General features: G+C 53.5%; 1 protein-coding gene across 1 annotated transcript in view; it reads left to right on the top strand.

Moving 5' to 3' along the window:
- MLLT6 (MLLT6, PHD finger containing) overlaps positions 1 to 19,851 on the top strand; it is a 42,565-nt gene that overhangs the window by 15,284 nt on the left and 7,430 nt on the right. The window contains exons 8-12 of the mRNA XM_086626494.1: positions 6,451 to 6,549; positions 14,567 to 14,741; positions 15,454 to 16,044; positions 17,443 to 17,624; positions 18,359 to 18,476. Coding sequence (XP_086482620.1) covers positions 6,451 to 6,549; positions 14,567 to 14,741; positions 15,454 to 16,044; positions 17,443 to 17,624; positions 18,359 to 18,476 — 1,165 coding nt within the window. The remainder of the gene's footprint in view (positions 1 to 6,450; positions 6,550 to 14,566; positions 14,742 to 15,453; positions 16,045 to 17,442; positions 17,625 to 18,358; positions 18,477 to 19,851) is intronic.

Raw genomic sequence — 19,851 nt, 5'->3', positions numbered from 1 at the left:
GAAGGACGGGGTGTGGGAGGGCAGACCTTTGGAAGGGGTACCCGAAGAGGGGGCTGAGCCGTTAGTTCCCACATGGTTTCGGAGTACGTGACTAGCGGCGCATGATCGAATCGCACGTGGTTCAGGGGAACTGGGCGTGCTGCTGCGCTGACCTGAAGCAGAACAGCTTTTGCTTGAGCCAGTCCAGCTGTGCAGCTGGCTGCTCCTGGCCTCCCGGAGCTGGAGGTGTTGCAGGGGAGCCCATCACTCAGCAGCAGACCAAAGCACCTGCGAGTCCCTGGGATGCAGGTGCTCATGGCTCTCCGCTCCTGAAGGAGCTCAGTGCCCGACAGCTCCCTCCCAGTGCTGGGCTGTGGCTCTTTACTTCGGCTTTACGGAGGAAAACTCTGGCTGAGTTAATGACCAAGTGAGGAGCACAGGATTTAACCCAGTGGCTTCAGTAAGACAGCAAAAACTTGAGATTTGGACTCCTAAGCCCTGCTGTAAAACAGTTCAGCATCTGTGAAGAGCCTTGTTGTGTGCAGAACAAGGGACAATTGTGATGTGGGACTGCAAGCCAGCGTCGGCATCCCCCGCCTCTTGCGGGCACAAATGATACCAGCCCAAGCGCTTCCTTCTGTGCTGTCCTGAAAACGGGGAAGCTGCAGGCTTTGGGTTTTCCTCAGAACATAGCGAGCCTTAGCAAAACCAGCCCCGCTTATTTCTTTGGGGTTGGCATTGCGATGTGTGTGCTCTGCCCTGTGGGAGCCTTCGCGGGGTTCGTTTGTTTAAAAAAAGAAAGAAGAAAGACGGAAAGAAAACAATAGCTAAATACCAAGAAAACGCTGGATGACGCACGGGGGTTGAATGAAGTACAGATGTTCTGTCACCTATATTGTCTGCTTGAAACGCACAGAAAAAAATTACCACGCTCCGTGGAATGGGATTTGTCACACCAGGAGCGGACGGCAGCACACGTGCTACAACGTTTTTCGGGATGTGCCCCGTGGAGGGAGACATTTGTCCAGTGCTATTCTTAGCGAACACCTGGAACCCATAAGCAAAATCAGGGGACTATTAATCTGGATATGGGACGTTGTTATCAGAGGGATGGCCCCTGCCCATGGCACAGGAAAGAGAGGCAGGCGCTCGGACAAATAAGCCCACCTGCAGCTCCTCAGGTCTGGGCACGGAGCCTTCACCATCATAACACATCTTTAGCTCCTCAACTGCTTCCGTAGCCACGACGGTGGACACTTCATGGAGGTACAAGGACTGTGTCTGTCCTTCCCCCCTTATCCCTTTAGCACCAGTCAGAGCAGCACCCGAGCTCCTGGTCCCACAGCGTCTGAGCAGATGCATGGCAGAGCCTACCGTTGCCATTGCCTCTCTGTCTAGACCTGATGCCAGCGGAGGAAGCGAGCCAAGGATCCGGCCTGGCGGATTTAATGCATTGGAGAAGGTGTAATGGGCAGAAATCTAAAGCCAGCGGGTCTGCAAGGAGCTTTCGAGTTGGTGGTGGAGGTCTGCTCCGTGGAGTTTTGTGTCCACGCAGGTACCAAAGGGCAAAGACGATGCCTTTGTGGAGTGGGATGCAGCAGCTGCTTTCAAGGCCAGCAAAGATTTTTCGGGAAGCGGTGCCGAATCTAAGTCTACTCTGATCTAGCTGTAGAAGCCTTGTTTTACAGCATCCTTGACCGTCTCTCTGTGACCTCTTGTGATGCGGGTGTTTAACCACCCCCAGCAAATCATTCCGTTAGCCGGAGGGCGCAGCAATAATTTGGGAGCACACACAGCCCGGAGAGTAAAAACTCTCCTGAGCTCAGAGCGTGTCTGAGGCGAATCCACGGAATCCGCAGCACGGCCCTGGTGCACGCGAGGCTGCAGCCAGGGGCTTCGTGCCCCTCTGCCCGCTGCGGCTGCCATGGCTGCAGCCCGGAGCCAACCCTCCTCCTCCGGGCCAGCGAGTTCAGAGAGCCTGGGAAAGAGGGAGGGAGCAGCGGAGCCCGGTTGGCGCTTCCCAGCTCTTCCCTCCCTCCTTCCCCTGCCTAATCTACTTTTAATGATCCAATTGCTGGTGTCCAGCAGATTAGAAGAAGGGGCTCGGGGAAGGGGAGACGGCGGTGGGGGGGAGCGAGAGGAGCCTTTTTGGCAGCGAGAGATCCCGTTGCGTTCCTCCTGCGCCGGGGAGCTCGCAGGGAGGTTGTGTGGCCGGCACGCCCCCCCCCCCCCCCATGCAGCCACGCTCCCCCCGCCGCAAGCCAGGCCCGCTCCGTGCCCACATGCCAAGCCCCAGCTGCTCGATCCTGCATGGAGAGAGTTGTTTTTCCATGAAGTTGGTTGCTGGGGGCAGGTTCGCCTTCCCCGCAGACCGCAGCTCGCCCAGCCGGCCAGCCTGCCGCCGGGAGCGCCCAGCAGCCGCCAGGTAGGGCTCGCTTTTCGCTTGCGGAGATGGGATGGGGGTGTCGAATGGTTTCCTGCTCTCGCAGTGCATCCGCCCCCCCTCCTCCTCCTCCCCTGACTCCTGCTTCATGGCCCAGCCAGGCAGGGCTCTGCGGGCAAGCCGGGCTGTTGGCAGTGGCTGTGTTGTCTGAAGTTTCCTGGAAGGAGGGTTTGCAGAGCAGAGTGATGGTGTGCCGGGAAAACAAAGTGCTGGATGCAGAAAAAACAGGTGGGGTGAGCAGCAGAGAGGCAGGGGAGAGTGCTGCCTCCCCCCTGCCCTCCTGCTCTCCCCTCCCTTTGCACCCTGCGGCTTTTGCAGGAAGCACTTGGAGCCTTCCGGTTCCTGGAGAGAACCCACACGTTCAAAAGCCTTTGGTGCAAGCGGGGAACACGCTGGGTTGTCCGAGGGCCTGCCAAGGAAGGCAAGATAGCCAGGAGGGACTGAGCACCCTGACCATCTCGGTGCTGCGGGCTCTGCGGGCAGCAGAAGTAACTTTCCCACCAGTGCCCTGGTCTGGGGACAGCCTGACCCCTCTGCAGAATGTCCACGGGGCAACGGAGTTAATTGTTCTGCCTGGTTAACGCAGGGCGCTGCATTTCTCCAGTAGCATTGAAGGAGGTGTCGGATCCTGTTGCCTCTCTGAGTACCCAAAAGTATTAGAGCGTAACTGGAGGGCGGGAGATGGGCGTTACTGGGTGTGCAAAGGCACCCCAGCTCCGCAGAGCTGAAGGGCTGCAGCCCAGAATTGCTCCTGGGTGCCTGGTCCTGTGGGATTCTGCTCTGCTGGAGCAGGAGTGGCACAGGGAGCCTGTGGAGGAGGTGGTGAGGAGGAGGATGGAGGAGCACCCCGTGGGCATGGGCTGGGGCTGCGTGCGGGGACGGGGGGCAGAAGTGCTGCTGAGCTCCTCGTCAGGCTGCGGCGGTTCTGGTTTCCGTGCAGTCCTTTGAGCAGAGCACGAAGACTGGTCTCTGTGGGACAGATTTTCTAAATAGTTGGAGCGCAGTTGCTCAGCACATGTAGTCGGGGGCCAGATCTTCAAAAGAGCTCAATACCCATCGTTTAGCTTTTTGAAAAACCTGACCATTTATTCAAGAATCTAAATGGGAGCTGAGGCATTCCAGAAATCTGGTCCCCATTGTGCAGGCTGGGTTCTTGCTGAGTATGTACATATGTACGCCCTCCTACATATAACCAGGGGACTGCTCCGTTTGCTGCTGTAGACTCTGCGCTGCCGACAGCGAAGGGAGGTTTTTCAGACAGGAGACAGCCAAGATTTTGAAGCTGGAGGATGTGAGTTTGGTGGTTGCCATCACAACGAAACTGGGAGGTTTTATGGCTCTCTGTGGTGACAGTCAGGACATTTCTGCTTTTCCCCACGCGTGTGCACGTGTGTGTGCGTGTGTGTAGGTAGGTGTGTAGGTTCGTTGTCGTGAGCCGAAGCGGCTTGGCTCTGCCTTGTCTCATCTTGACCATGAGATGTGAAATTAAATCCTTACGGTGCTGTCTCACCGGCGTTTGCAGCAGCGTGTCTTATTCCCTCCTGAAATGCGTTTGGGATTCGGGGTCTGAAAATGAGAGAATAAGCTTTGTGGTATTCAGAAAGTTGAAGGACCAGGGTTTGTGCAGTTATTTGGCAAAATGTATTGTGATGAGGTGTCTGGCTCCTGTTTTTCATTTCTGGCTTCCGCGAGTGGCACTGGCAGCATCTGGAAGTAGGGCAGTGTGTGTGTCCAGGGTGGGTGGGGATCCCTGACTTTTCTTTCCGAATTTTTTGATGCCTTTCTGTGAAATCTTAGCAAGTTCTCTCATCCTATTTTGTAAAATGAGACGTAGATATTAAAAACCTCTCTTCAGCTAGTTGAAACTCTCTGCTGTGTGCTATTAAGTGAGTGCAAATTGTTCCTACTACTGGAATAACGAACACTGATGTGCACATGGTCTGTGACAAGCAGCTTAACTAACTGGGCCACAGTTTTCCCATTTTCCTGTCCTAGAAGACCCCTGAGACTTAGAGTTTATAGCACGAGAAGCTCTCAACTATTTAAAACATTATGAGATTTAGTAAAAATTTAATTTTAATTTGTCTTTCGGCACTTAGTCTATGGAAATCACATTTTCAAGCTTTCCTTGTTCACTGCCAAAGCTGGAAATGTTTATTAAAGAAAGGAGAAAAAAAAAAAGAAAACACAGATTCTTGTAAAATACTGGAGCTCTAGGAACGGAGGCTTTAACAGATATGCCAAACGCCAGGAGTCCTGTGATAAAATCATGGATATTGGCAGCGTTGGTTGGGCACTCGGCAAGTGCAGTGAAGCTCTAGGCTGGATTTGCCTCCTTTTTTTCACCAGCTCATCCCAGTGGAAGCTTCCGTGGCATCTGGGCAGGTTTGCACTGGTAGGGTCACGGGTGGCTGCAGCAGGGGCCTCCTTTTCATTGCACTGGAAAATTCAGCCAAACCAGTGCCAGAAGGTGCTGGTCTCTGGAACACTTTTGCTTCACTTCACGCCTGCCTTCTCCAGCCTTTTCCTTCTGCCCTGCCCGTCCTCTCGCCCCTTTTTTTTTTCCCATTTAGCATATTGTTTGCTAAGCTAATTATTCCACTCTCTTCTCTCTCCCTCTAAAACACACACTGGAGCTCATGTATTTGCTGCAATTGCATCTTCTCCTGACAGCATCCCAACTTTGGCATGTGCTGGCAGCCGTAGCCGCAGGGCTTTGCCTGCATGAGGAAGCAATCAGCATCTTTCTGGAGAGTCAGTGAATTTCGATGCGACTGCTCTGTTCTCAACGCACCTTCAGTCCAGACTGAGGACTTCAGCTTCTAGAATAAAACACCCATGCAAGGGAGCTGTACCAGAATAGGCATTCTTTCCCACAAAAAGGTCTCAGAAGACAGGAGGATGGCTTTTTCTAAGCCCTGCGTCTCATGCAGGTGTTTATCTGACAGCAGCTCTCTTGGTCCACACACCAGTGACCACACTGGGAAGTTTGGAACTCAGCAGAAAAGTTTCTGCAGCTTCAGTAAAGGTGGCCACATCTGTAGCTGGCATCAGAAAAGCTCCTGTAGTCAGCTGAGCATGTTCCCATGGGAGCACGCAGCTGAGGAAGACGAGGAGGAAGCAGGGGTGTGTGATGGAGATGCTCTTCTACCCATCCATCCTGTATGCCAGCTGGCCTGGGCATCCTCAAGCCCCACTGACTTGAGGTCACACAGGCCTATGCTTTCAGTCACTTCACTGAAAACATCTCAGTTTTAGCATAAACATCCAGCAAGCACCATATAAGAGTAACGTGCTTGGTTACAGTCCGTTCCCCAGCAGAGTACAAAATCAGGGCAGGCAGGACTCCGTGTTTCTCAGGCCATGGTTTTTCCTTGGTTTGCAATTTGAAGAATACCGTGTTTCTGGGATTTTAGTGAGAGAAAAAACAGGATGAAGAAGTCAAACTAGTCTGTCTCCTGTTAGCAGAGATGGACCCTGCCCAGCTGTCTGTGTTGGGAGGGGAGATGTGGGGGATCTCTAGCTTATGTTCAAGCCTGGGTTCAGGGATCTCCACTGACTGATCTCTTTGCCTGTGCACGTGCAGCACGTGCTGAAATCAAGATTCTCCCATTGACTGTACGGGGTGGATCCGAGAAACCCTTGAAGAAGGTAGAGAGTGAGGGTAAGGGGGCACAGAGCCCTCTCGGGGAAATGGCAAGAGGAAAGCTCAGGTTTCTTGAAATCAGCCAGAGCTTGTTAAGTCCTTCCCTATCATCTTACCATAAACTGTTTTGGGGGCTTCTGTTGATATTCTGCACTCCAGATGTTGGCTGCAGCTGGGGTAGAGATAGTGGGACGCTCCCCGCCAGAAGCTGGGCTGTGGGGGAAGGGATACTGGGCTTGTGTGGATGGGTGGAGAAGGAAAGAGGAATATGAATGTATGGTTGTAAATCCACCCCTACACACCCTCCTTTCTTTTCCCTTACAACTGTTACTCTCAGCAGAGGAAAAGTTAGCCTTCCAGTACTCTCTGGTTTCTTTTGCAGAGTCGGAAAGACAAGGAAAGACCTAAACAGAAGCACAAAAAACGTCCAGAGTCTCCCACCAGCCTTACCCCATCCTCGGTGCCCGTCGCTGCAGAGAAGGTACCAAACCCACAGGATGGGAGCATGTGAATGTAGGGTGGGGAGGGAGGGCAGGGGGAAACCATCGGTACCAGCTCTCGTGGGGAGTGGGCAGGGGAGTGCAGAAGAGCAGAGAAAAGAGCTTTTTGTCCATTTATTTTGGTTCCTGATTCGTCGCGTTCTTGCTCTCTGCCTGACTCCCCACCTCGATGCCCACCTTGGGAATTTAACACGGCAGCTGTCTTGGTTTCTGTCAGCACTGACGACACAATCATGGAGCTGAACTCCCAAGTGATTGAGCTGTCAGTGCCAGCCTGTTTCGCAGCAGATGTTCGCATCCGAAGCTCTCGCGGAATAGATAAATATCCACGTTTTGGCCTTTTCTGCTGCCACGTTGCAAACAGCTCAGGCAGGTGGATAAGCAAGGCAAGGCTTGTGGGAGGAGATGTTATCCTTTATTAGACAAACTGGTGTAGCTGAGGGGAAAAAAAAAACCCAGACAATCTTCGAAGCACGTGAGATCTTCAAAGTGCATAATAGAGGTAGCTTTTCTGCGCCAGACAATGGGAGGTTGGTTTCTGTTTAGTTCCTCCATTTCAGGAGAATTCAGGCAGAGGGGCACAGCGTGGTGGCCTGTTTTGCTTCTGAGGTGTAGAGGCCATCCAGTTCCCTGCTGGGAAGATGTTGCTTGTGTGGGTTTATGTTCTCAGTGCCTGGGGTGTGTGGGGCACAGGCAGGATGTCAGGGTGTTTCTGCTGGAATCGTGCTGCTGACGTGGGCTCTTGCACCTGGCTGTAAATCAGGGCAGCCCTGAGCTTTCTGTAACTCGTGCCAGCCCCGTGCTCCAGGGATGCAGACTAGACACAGAGGAGCTTGCCTCGAGCTTGCACACAACAAAGTGAAGGCCAAGTTTGCAGGTTGTTCAGGGTCAGGAAACAGGTGAGATTACTCCAGCGCCCGGACCTTTGGAGTTGTACCCTCCTCTGTAGTGGGAATGTAAATTAATGCGACTCCTCAACAGGGCTGTTGTGGTGTAAGTGAGAGTAGGACTAGGGCCAAGCTCCTGCTAGAACAAATAAACAACGTGTCCCAGGAATGTCCTTTTGTGCACAGAAGTGCTACTTGGAAAGGCTTGGGTGCCCTTCACATGGCAGGACTGCCTGGTGAAAATGAAAATTCACAGGCTAGCAGTGTCTGTGTGTGTGAGAAGCGCCGCAGGGGCGGTCTGGAAGAGTGAAAGCTCCTGCCAGCCAGCACAGGGTTGCTTTGGGTTAGGACTGAAGAGGATTTTCTGTGTTCTGTGTGAGGCCAAGCCTGGAAGCAGGGAGGAGATGTAGGTCAGAGCTGAAATGGCAAAGCTGGTCTCACGCTTCTCAGGCTGGGAGAAGCAGAAAGTCAGAGCAGGACAGAGTGGTGGAACAGCCTCTGAGCTCCACTCACTCTCGATTTACCTGCGCTCATGTTAGGGCAGCTCAGCTCTGGCTTTTGGGAACAGCAGATTCACCCCGTTAACAGAGCTGTCAGGAACTGATGGCCTAAGAAGATTATTTTCAAGCTGAACTGAAACCCAAAACCTGACTCTTGGCCAGCTAGAGCAGTTGTTAGACAATTACCCACTGTCTCCTCCAAAGTCTTGCCAGACCTTTGTAAATAAAGAGGGAAGGGTGCAATTCAGTTTTACAGGCGGCTTTCAACTCTTTGTAAGCTAAAATTCAGGAGATCCTAATTACTGTAGCTGTACTTGAGTGACAGGGTTTTAGTGTTTCCCTAGGGAGTTATTATTAATCCTCATAACAGAGCGTGTATTTCCCTTGGTTTTTTGTGCGTAGATGCCCAAGTATTGTTCAAACTCTGTTTCCAAAGGTGCTCACACCGGATCAAATGTAAGAGCCGTTCAGCAACCTGCTACAACCCTGCCCAAGCCCCTCAGGGGGTGGTTGTATGAGGCTTTCTGGATAGTTGCACCAGCGTGACATTGCACGGGTTAGACTGGTGTAAAACCTTAAGACACATTAATGTAGCGTGTCCGAACAGGTCTCCTCTTGGAAGCCAAAACCATCTTTGTCCTTTCTCGGTCTTAGTTTAGTACAGCTCATCCCAGTAGCACGTACTGGGGAGTGGGTAGGGTAGGTGCAGCAAACCAGGAGCTGATGTTCATGGTGTGACTACGCAGAAGAGCATTGCTAGTCCCTGCTGTGCCACGGTTAGAGTCTGAAGAGAGCTGGGGTCTCTTCCTCTGCTTATTGCTTGCATGATCTTGGGCAAATAATTTATTGCCTCCAGGGTCTTCTCCAAGTTACCCAATGAACCAGAGCATGAACTCCACAGGGATAATCCCTGCAGGTGACACAGCCCCCAGTCTTTCATGAGAAGCAGCTGGATGAGAGCAGATCTCAATGACCTGCAGCAGCGAGGGCAGATGGTCGTGTCCAGGCTCCTGGGAGCAGGACACTGGCTCAGAGCAGCCATGCAGGAGGCTTGATGCCCACACTAGACCCATGCTGCCAGCTCGCTGTGCTTCTCGCACCGTAGCCAAAGTGGCACCACGTATGGAGAGTCCCAGGCTCCCATCCTGGTGCACGGGCTGTGCTGGAGCAGGGGTGGGACTGGAGGCACTGAGCATCTCTAGTGAGCAGGAGCATGAGTCAGACGAATCAGCAGAAGGGCCCCAGCACTGCTTGCTCCTTGGGCACTGGGACTGCGGGCACACTGTAGCCTGGCACCAGCCACCAGGCCATGGAGATGTGTTTCTAGTGCTTGAAGCCACGCTCCAGTCTGCTCCCAGTTTGCTTAGCCTAAAAGGAGCCTGGGGCAACAGACACCTGAGCCCCAGTGTCTGATGTTGCTGCCAAAGTCCTCTGAAACTTTCAGCAATGTTTAATAACGGATTTTCAGAGCTATAGTCTGTAACAGTAGGACTTTTCAAGCTACTTCAGCAGGTTAGGCTGACAGCAGTGAAACTGTTTTGTTGCTTTGGAGGAACAGTGGTACATTCCACTTCCTTGTTCCCTCAGGCAGCTTGCCTCTGCGTTCACGTTTTGCTGTAATTTCACAATCCAGATTATATTTTTCAGTTCCAATTTTCACCTAATATGTGGTCCATCCTGTGCTCCCCTCTTGAACCGTTTAGTTACGAAGATCCTTTGATGTGGTTTCGGTCTTCCTCTTGAAATCAATTGCTAGACCTCTGACTTCTGCCAGATTTTTGAACATCTCACCGAGTGCTTCCCTGCGTCTTCTAGGAATCTAAATACCATTAATATCTGACACTTGGACTCTACCAGGCCTCTGTGTCCTGTCTCTGCAGTGAGGAGCTCTCACTGCCTCGGGGGATAAACACACTGAACGCGCAGTGGTGTGGCCTCAGCCCTCATCTACACCGGAAAGTGAAACTAGGGTGTGAATTCACAGCATGCAAACAACTTCTCCTAACACCTCTTCTGAGCTTCCCTTCTGCCTCTGAAAAGCGTCTTTGGGCAATGTGATTTTCGTTGCTCTCAAAGAGGGGCAGGAGACCTTGCTTGTGGGGCGCAGGAGCGTTCCTTCCAGAGAGCACGCAGAGCAGCTGACCTGCTGAAAATCATGGAATGGTTTGGGTTGGAAGGGACCTTAAAGATCATCTCGTTCCAACCCCCCTGCCGTGAGCAGGGATGCCTTGCACTACACCAGGTTGCCCAAAGCCCCATCCAACCTGGCCTTGAACACTTCAGGGATGGGGCAGCCACAGCTTCTCTGGGCAACCTGTTCCAGTGCCTCAGCACCCTCAGAGGGAAGAATTTCTTCCTTAGATCCAATCTAAATCTCCCCTCTTCCAGTTTAAATCCATTGCCCCACGTCCTGTCACTACACACCCTTGTCCAAAGCCCCTCTCCAGCTTTCCTGTAGGCCCCCTTTAGGTACTGGAAGGCTGCTAGAAGATCTCCCCAGAGTCTTCTCTTCTCCAAGCTGAAGAAAATCCCCCGGTGGTTCTCCAGGGCTAGGGCTTTGGATGGATTTGGAGGTGGAGGGGTTGTAGAGAGTGTAGAGGATTTGTGCTGGATACAGGCTCTCATTCATTGTCATCCTACTTGGACCTCCTACAGACTTTTCAGGGAGTGGGAAGGAGGCAGAAAACATCCCCTCAGGGTGATAGTTCCTGGCTGTAACAGTTTCTGGCTATTTCACGTGGTCTATCCAAAACCTACAAAACGCTGTCAACTAGTAATGCTTTCGAACAGCCCGTTGGAAAGATGGCATTCACGGGGCGGGTCTGGGGCAGAGGAGGGGTCCTCGCCAGGGGAGCAGCAGTGGGTCTCACCAGTAAGTCTGGGCTGCCAGGGCTGCTCCGGCTCTGCGGTCGCACACCAAATCGAGGAGGCAGTTTCTGTGCTGAGGATCTCTCCGTGTGGCTGGTGCCTGGTTGCGGCGATGGAGGTCAGTGAGCAGCGGAACAGCCGTCGGTGCCTCTGCCCTCCTCCTGCCAGCGGCCCCGGGGAGCCGTCCCGCCGCTCTCTGTTGCACTTGCAGTAAATCTGCAGGATTGCAAGCCACCCCAGCTGCCTCCTGCCAGCTGCAGACATCATGATCACTTGTTGACACACACTCACACATGCTGCATGTTTCGGGCTGTAACATCTGGCTTGATCTGGGGTTTGTAATCGAAGCCGTGGATGCCAAGGCTTCCCCGCACCCACCTTCTCCCGGTCAGGTGCTGGAGAGGGAGCACAGCAGGGCGAAGAGCCCACGATTGCAGGGAGATTTTCCAGGTTTCCCACTGTTATTTGAGCTCTCAGCATCTACCCAGGACCGGCCTGGGGCTGACAGATCCTGGGAACCTCTGCACTGCGCCTGGCTGAGCCAAATCCAGTCACTGTGATGGGGTAGGGGTTTGTGGGGGAAGGATGGTGGTTATCCCTGCAAATCAACGTATGTCTCGGCATGGATATTCATGGTAAGAATCCCCGAGCCTTTTAGCATCCCTTGTCCTGACATGAGTGGGAATTTGCCAGTGACTTATAAAGAACAGCAGCACAGCGCTGCTTGATGGCAAGGTGGAGGGGAAGGGATGTGCTGCGAGTGGCTTGGGCACAGTGATGCCAGAGCTTCTGCATGTGCTTCAGCCCAGAGCTCCTGATGGAGCTTTGTCTGACCCCTACCCAGTGCTCCAGCGTGGAAAGGCAGCTGGTGCTCCCAGCCTGCCTGGGTGGCTGCTTCCGCACATCGCCCTGGGCTGCGTGGGCTGGAGGAGCTCCCACCTCGTGTCGTTCCTCGTTCCATCCTCCCTGCTTCCCCTTGCCAGTAGTTTAATCCAGGGCAAAGCTGCTCCGTGTTTCCGACCGCAGCGCCAGCCTCCCCCACCCCTTCTGTATTTCCCCAGTGGTTCCCTCTAGGAGCTGGTCCCGCCAATCGGGAGGCACAGAGATGCTCTTCTGATTTCCCATCAATAAATGAATGAACGAAGAGCTTGGGTGCTGCACAGTGTCTCGGAGAGGCTGGGAAACAGGTAGAGCCCCTCGGGGGACAGCGAGTGCCCGGCGGGAGGAGGTACGTGCATGCCCGCGCTTGGGTGCCCGCGCGGCTTCAGCGTTCTTCTCCCGGCTCCAGGTTCAAGGCAGGAGTTTCCCCATCAGACCATCACCTCCAGCTGGGGCAGCGGGTTTATTCTGGTGACATTTTTCACTTGGTTGCTTTAAATAGACCTTCAAAATGTAGCTGCTGCCTCATTTTGAAAGAGCTCTCTCACTTCCTCAGTGCTTCCCTATTTTTTTTACCGTATGCAGCATGCCCTCCCCCTCTACACCTGTTTGCAACACACAAAACCTCCGTGTTTCTGCACACACAGGGACAGATTTCCATGCTGGAGAAAAGCTGGAGGTTGAGACCTCTGGTTATGCACAAGGCAAGCAGCAGACGTGCAGGTTTCTCCAGTCCTGCTCCCTGTAGGCAGCAGCCCTGAGCTGGAGAATCGCCTCGTTAGGGGGGGCGATGGATGCAGCCCTCGTTACTGTTATTAATATTGGCATTACGGTAGCAGCCCCCTCCCCTTCGGATCAAGGCTGTGTTGTGCTTGGCAGCCCACCGGTGTCTCCTGGAAGGCTCTGCTGCCACACAGAGCTCGCAGGCTCCACGGGCCAAAGTGGGAAAGAAATAGAGGCACAGCGAGGGGAAGTGATTTCGTGTGGTTTCAGCTTCCTTCTCCCTGCCCCTCGGCTGCAGGGCTTGGGCCCTCGCCCCAAATTCAGGCTCTCTGGAGAAGGGCTCTTTGTGGTCGTACCATCTGCCGTGAGCTGTTTGGCAGAGGATATCTAGGATAGCCTTTGGCAGGAGGTGGGGAAATCCTGCCCCCAAAATCTCCAGGAGGTCTGTGGGGTCAGATCAGCCCTCCAGGTGAGTGTCTAATTCACCTCCTGCAGCTGAGCCAGCTCAGCCTCTGCCCCCCAACCCCCTCCCCTTTTTTTTTTCTCCCTTTAATTTTGCAATTAAGATTTATTTCCCAGCTCAGATTTCCCCCTTCCACCCTGCGCTAGTTCATTACTTGCCCTGCACTCCCTTCCTGACCCTCCGGATTTGGAACATGTCTTCTCATGTGGTTTCCCCCTGCCCTTCTGTGGCCTCGTGCACCTTGTGCAGAGCTCCAAAGAGATGAATTTATGGGGGGAAAATTCAGGGCTTTGCGTTTCTGCTGAGACATGAGCCATCTCGTTCCTGGGACGTCGGGAGCAGTCTCCGAACTTCCCATAGCCCCCAGACACTGCTCTCCTTTCCCTCCCCAGGCAGATGTGGAGAGTCGGAAAGATTTTCATGCTCCCTCTGAGCTCATAAATCAAGAAGGCTTAATCTCCTACATCCAGGAGTCTGTGATGAGAAAATACAGATTCCCCCTCCTCTCCCCCCTAATTTCCACCACTCCCTTCCTCCTGTCTTTCATATTCCCGGCACATCTGGTGTGTGTTAGGCTGCCAGCTGTTGCATTGTGCAGAGTGATTAAACCATGTGGGAGGAATGGGGAAAGATTTTTATCTGGGCATTCATGAGTCTGCATTACAAGCCCTTTTTTCTTTAGCTCTCCCCAAGAAGAGGTCATCTGGAGTCAGGGATAGTGGAATGTAAGAAAGGTATTGTGCTTCTCTATGTCTTCCTTGTATCTGCTCAGTAGGAAATAAAAGGTGTCTGCACTGAGGTACAGGTGTTATGTTTTGGGCTGTAGCCATCGCATCGGAGCTATATCTATAATATTGATTATTTGCAGTAATGTCGTGCAAGAAGTGATCTTTGAACACTGCTAGGTTGGCTTTGAAGTGACTTGGAGGTGAAGGTTTCGTATCCCAGTCTGGGTGCCCTGGGGGATCTGGTTTTTGGTTCATTCCACTCTCTCCCTGCTAAACTCCCACACTTCTCTCATCCCAAGCTCATGGATTTCCCAGCATCTGGCCAGCCTCTTCATCCCTCTTGCTTCCCAGTCTCCTCCAGGCTTACGTGGGGTTTGGATAGCATCTGCTGCTGCGTGCCCTGACACTGCTCTAACAATGTCACTGTGAAATACTTACTGCAGTAGATTTGGAAAGCCCTGGGCTGCAGTGGAAGTGCTTCTGTGGGTGCTTTAGGGAACCCAGGGAAACTCCCGGCACAGCACAAGGATGAGTAAGTTCCCCCAGGTGGAATGACCTTGCTGAAAATAGCACACCTGAGAGATGCAGCTGAAATACATCTTTGAATCACAGCCAAATTCAGATCTTATTTGGGCTGAATAACCCCCTGAGGTACTCCCTTCTGCTGACGATGCAGGGGAATCTCTCATGTCCGTGCCTTGGTTGTCAGTGCCCTGTTTAATTTCCTGCAGTTAGATGGGATGAGTGTAATCCCCAGGAGTATAAAGCCTGGTGCCACCAAGCAGCAGTAGAGGGGAATGTTGCTTTTTCTCTCCTGAGGGATGTGACCTGCCTATTGCTTTGTGGGCAGAGGGGGCAATTACTTCTCTTAAGGGGAAACTGGTAAAAAGAGCCCCTGCTGTGGCCACATCTGGTCTGAGTGAGTCACCTCTGTGTTTGCTGCCTGCCAGGGCTCCACCAGCCACCATGAGGGGAGCAAAGAGACCTCGGAGGTGGGCAGGTCGGAGGTGAAAGGCAAGAAGTCCTCAAGCCATGGCAGCAGTCACAAGGGGAAGAAGACGGGAAGTGGGAAAAGCTCCGTTGGCTTCAGCTCAGCTTCATCCAGTGGGACCTTCCAGCCTGCAGGTAAGGAGTGAAGGAGGAGCAGGAAAGGAGAGGGGAGGGTGATGTTTGCTTTGCTCCTCTTTGATACCTCTGTATTTGTTCAGATGCCCGTTCACCGGGTAGTGCTGTGAAACTTTGCTGGTGGGTATTTCTTTAACCCCTTGAAGAGAAAGGGAAAAGTCTTATTGCTCCTGACTCTGTGCACAGAGGGAAGAACTGAGTGAGACGAGTGTTCCAGCTCCCCTCCTGCGCACGCCTGCTGCACTGCAAGGGAAAACAGATCCAGATGTCTGAGCGGAGGGAGGAGGGAACGGATACTGTGCACAGGCAATATGGGCAGCACCTGCCCTCTCCTCCGTAGGTGGTACTGTCTGCAGCAGTGTTTTAAGGAGCACTAGTGGAGAGACCTGAGCCAAAACGTAATATCTGGGCTCCCCTGAGCTTTGGGTCAAAGCCTTGCAGGGCTCCCATCTGCTCAGACCTCGCTCGGTTCCTTTTAGAGCTGTTGTCATAATGGCTGGCGGGTGTCATCTCCTGGGACCCTGGTCGGGCTGGAGGGATGGTGGTGATGCAGGACCTGGGGGAGCAGACACGTGTGTGTTGGAGTGGGGTGAAGCTGCTGGTGCACACCTCTCATGCTTGCTGAGAGCATCGAAACAACGGGCTGGGGGCAGGGGGGTGAGTTACTGCCTCTACAAGCCCTCCTACACCTGCTTCCCCTCTGCTTCCCCAGGTACCTCCTGCAGCAGCTTGCAGTGCTCCCAGGACTTTGTGACATTCCCCAAGCTTGAGCAGGACGACGAGAAGTACCGGAAGCCTGTCTCTTCCTCATCTTCTTCCCACTGCTCCCCTCTGTATGACGGCCAGAAAGGGGACATCTTTGAGCAGAAGGTGATCTTCTCAGGCTTTGGGTCCATCATGCGCTTCTCCACCTCCGCGGTGAGCCAGCAGAGAGGCCGTGATGCTTCCCCCGTGGACTACAAAGCCTCGAACCCCGTCAGCGGCCCTTCAGTGGGGAGCAGCGGGGCCGGTGGCAGCAGCAGCAGCCACAAGCGCATGCCGTCCCTCGGCATGGAGGATGGAGAAGTGTTGAAGGAAAAGAAGCACAAGGGTAGCAAGAAGAACAAGCACGGGCCTGGCAGGCCAAAAGGGGGCAAAAGCAAAGAGATTTTGGGTGCCCAGCTGGCTGGGTCCACGTCTACTTCCTCGTCACCCTTCTCCGGGGGCTCTCTCGTTAGCTCCAGCATCGGCAACTCTTCCCGGTCCTTCGGCCACACTGGGAATCTGCCCAGCCTCAGCATGGAGTCCCCGCTGCTGGGTTCAGGTATGTTCCCTCAGGGCTCCAGGTGTGCTCGGTTCCTCCCAGCCCTGCTGTCTTTTCCATCACATTCGGCTGGTGCCCGGACCTGTCAGCACAGAGTCCAGCGCCTTTCATTTAGTCCTGGGAGCTACAAAAATCCACATCTGGGTCCCCCCTTTCCATCTTGGCCTTCATCCCAGAATCTCCTCCAGATCAGCTTCTTTATCGTTGGAGCTGGGCTGCAGTTTTTTGCTGGGGGACATTTCAAACCCTTTTTTGCTGAAGTGCTGGAAAGCCTCAGCTAGCCAGAGCTGTATTTCCAAAGCGACAGGGAGATTCACGGGCCACACCGGCACAACCACAATCTGACCCCAAATGAGAGACTCTCCTTAGTGGTTCAAGTTTAACCCCTCTTTTAAAAGGAAAACCTCTCATCCTGGTCTTAACCACATCCCCGTAGGGTTGAGAGACGGGCAAACCGTGAACTCTGCTGAGAGGCTTACAGCTGTTCCCTGTCCTGGCAGGGATGAGGGCAGGCAGGACGTGGCAGGAAGGGGTTAAGGCAGCAGGCAGAGGAGGGGCTGAGGTTTGACACTGTTCTGGCAGTAGAACTTGTCATCGGTCTATTGTGGGTTGTTTGCAGATGCTCCAATTTAGGTCAGATTGCAAGGGGGGGGTGTAATTTTGCTGTGGTGCCTGGGAGCCCCGGCCCGTTTGTCTGTGCTGCCTGAGAGAGTGGAGGAGCTGCAAGAATTGATGCGACTTCCATAATCATCACCTCAGGCCAATGGTTTTTTTGCCTCCCCCGTGGAACAACAAAAGGATGTTTCAAAGAGGCGGCGGCTGCCAGGCCCCACTCTCGCTCTCCTGTTCTTCTCTTGCGGAGAGATGTTGGCAGAGCTTGGAGGGACCCGGCTTTGGGCACTGCCTCTGCCACCAGCCTGAGCCAAGGGGAAGTCAGACGGGTCTCCTTGCCCTTTCTTCCTCGCTTATCTGTCCGTGCCCCACGGTGGTCCCTGGGCATCGTGGAAGGGGACAGGTTAGCTCAGCAAGAGTGTGGCCTCTTGACCAGCGCGGGGAGCGGGACTCTGAGCCCACTACCCCCTTCTGCCACTGCCCTGTGCCTTCGGTGAGTCGCTTTATGCTGCCATTTCTCCTTCGGATTGTATCGGGGTGTGGGGAGCAAACAAGAGTGGGGCAGAGGCAAGGCTGGAAAAGATTGTGATATCTTTTGGTAGAAGGATTGTGGGCTGTGACCACCCTCACTGCGTGCCAGGCCCCGAGATGCTGAATTGCACGTTACACTTGGTCTGGTGCATTGGTGTCACCCTCCCTTTCTGAGATAAAGCCCCGCAGCAAACCAGCTGCCTCCGGGCCATCGGAGGAGAACGCGGCTCTCTAACACGTCTCCTCCCCTTGCAGGGATCTACACCAGTAACAAGGACCCTATTTCCCACGGGGGCGGAGTGCTCCGAGCTGTGTGCAGTACCCCCCTCTCTTCCAGCCTCCTGGCACACCAGGGTACGTCGTCTCTCCCGCAGCTCAACCGGTCTCCCTTTGCTAGCACCATCCCAGCCTCCTCCTCCTCGGTCTCCACCACGCAGGTAAGAACATCTGGACCAGGAGAGGGACTGTAGTTGAGGAGAGCGTTGGGCAGAGCAGTCACTGACAGAGCTGAGCCAGTTTGTGGGCACAGAGGAGTTGCTTTTTCCACTTGGGAATGGCTGCTCTTCCTTCAGCTTGGAGCAGAGCTGCCAACTGCAGCTTCCCTTGGAGTCGGTGGAAAGATGAAGGCGATTCTGCATCACAGCCCATGCAGCCTGTTTGGGGTGGGAGGAATCGCAGAAGGACGCGTCGCTCTCCGTTGGCTGTCGGGGGGCACGGACGGTGCTCGGGCAGCAGAGGTCTGGCTGTTGGCATGTGCTGTGTCCCGTGCTGCTCGTCGCCTCCTGCCACCAGCACCAGCCCTGCCTTGCTCTGCAGCACGGATAAGTCGGTGGGAGGGCTCGTGCGTCCCAGCTGGGTGGGCTGTGCGTGTGCCAGGAGCCAGAGCCTCGTCCTTTGTCGGGAGCTCGCTGTGAGAGGTGTTTTACAGGGAGAGGAGAGTTAGTTTTACAGCCCCAGCGTTAACATGGCTTATTCAGACCTCTTGGCTCTGAGACGGGGCTGGGAAGATTTCAACTGTCTAGCGAGACTTCCAAGGAGATATTTTTAACACTCTCTCATGAGCAAGCTGGGTTCAAGAGTCAGGAAGGGATGGAACAATTATATTCTTTTCCTCTTGCGTTTTTAAGAATTAATTTCTCTCTCTCTCTTCCCTCCTTGTTTTGCCATGTAGGTGTTCTCACTGGCAGGTTCAACGTTTAGCCTCCCTTCCTCACATATTTTTGGAAGTCCCCTCACATCTGGGCTATCAATCAACCCACTCTTAAATCAGTCGGAAAGCAGCCGGGCAGGTACGTGAATCAGAAGGTATGTGAGGTTGGACTTCCAGAGGGGTCTCCCTGGAAGAGTGGAGACAACTGCATCCGTAGTTCTCCAGCTGCCCTCCCTGCTTGCCCCCATCCCATGCGTGTGAGAGCCAGGGGCTAGGAGAGAGGGGCAGTGGCTTCTTCCCCAGGGCAGGAGGTGCTTGTGTTTGCCTTCATGAAGTGCTGGCTTGCAATCCTGCAAAAGCATATCTGCTGGTGTGTCCGTTGGATAATGTGTGTCCCTGCACATGTGCTGGAAAAGTGCAAGAACGTTAAGTCTTTCCCTGCAGAAATTTGATGTCTCTTTACGTACTAAATGTGTACAAACCTAGTGAGAACTACTGGGAGTTTTTGCTTGCTCAAAATAAGTTGAAAGTTTTTGTTGGGGTTTTGTTTCCTGGGTTTCTTTTAAAATGAGAGATAACGCTCTTAATTTTCACCTTCCATTCCTGTTTTGAGTTACTTTCTGCCCTTCCCCTTTGACTTTGTCATGAACGCAACAAAATCCACTGTTTTCGACTTCCAAACACGAACGTGCCAACACTGAATTACTTACAACTGCTCATTTTTTCCCACCAAGGCAAATTCATTTTTCTTGGAAACTTGCCTGGTTAATAAGCAGGAAACTTGAAGCATCATAAGATTTTTTTTTTTATTTTTTTTTTTCCCCAAAACAGAGTGAGCCTGATTTTTTTGGTTTGCACCAGTAGTTAAACAGAAGCACCCTCCTGATTTTCAGATGTTGCAGTTAGCGGTGCGACTGTCTCGTGCTCCCCTAGCCCAGAAACGTTGGCAGCTCAGCATGCTGGATGCTGGGAGGTAAAACTCTGCCCAGTGTCACACTGAGTGACGAGCACTTTAAAACACACCGTCCTCGTTAGAGGTGGCTCCGAGTTCTCCGGATAATCCGACACCAGTGTGCCCTGATTCGCCTTAACAAGCGGGCACGCCTGGGTGTAAAGCATGAGTGACCACGTATGCCTACTTATGACCTTGGCCAGCCCCGTGGAAGGTGCCCGTCTGTCTCTCTGTGTGTCACTGGCAGCATTTTGTCCCTAACACCCCCGCTGCCAGCTTCCATCCGCGTGAGCGCCACGGGAAGGTACCCGCGGAGCTGAGCCAGCGGGAGCCGTGGCCGTGGCACGGGAGCTGTGAGTCAGGAGCGATTCAGTCACCTGGAACTGGGGCAAGAATGGGATGGTTCAAAAGTTGTTCTTGCCTCAGGGCGATCGAGAAGAGAGATGACCCACTGCCGCTTGCCCTCTGCTGTTATTTTGGCAAGGTGCTGACAGGGGAAGGAAGCGAGTCAACTGTCAGGAATAGCCCTGTGGTTCAGGCACAACACGGAGCCTCCGCAGGC

The sequence above is a fragment of the Tauraco erythrolophus genome, chromosome 25, assembly GCF_009769465.1.
Source record: "Tauraco erythrolophus isolate bTauEry1 chromosome 25, bTauEry1.pri, whole genome shotgun sequence".
Taxonomy (NCBI): Eukaryota; Metazoa; Chordata; class Aves; order Musophagiformes; family Musophagidae; genus Tauraco; species Tauraco erythrolophus.
The sequence above is the reverse complement of the archived record's forward strand: the minus strand, read 5'-3'. Positions and strand labels throughout refer to the sequence as shown.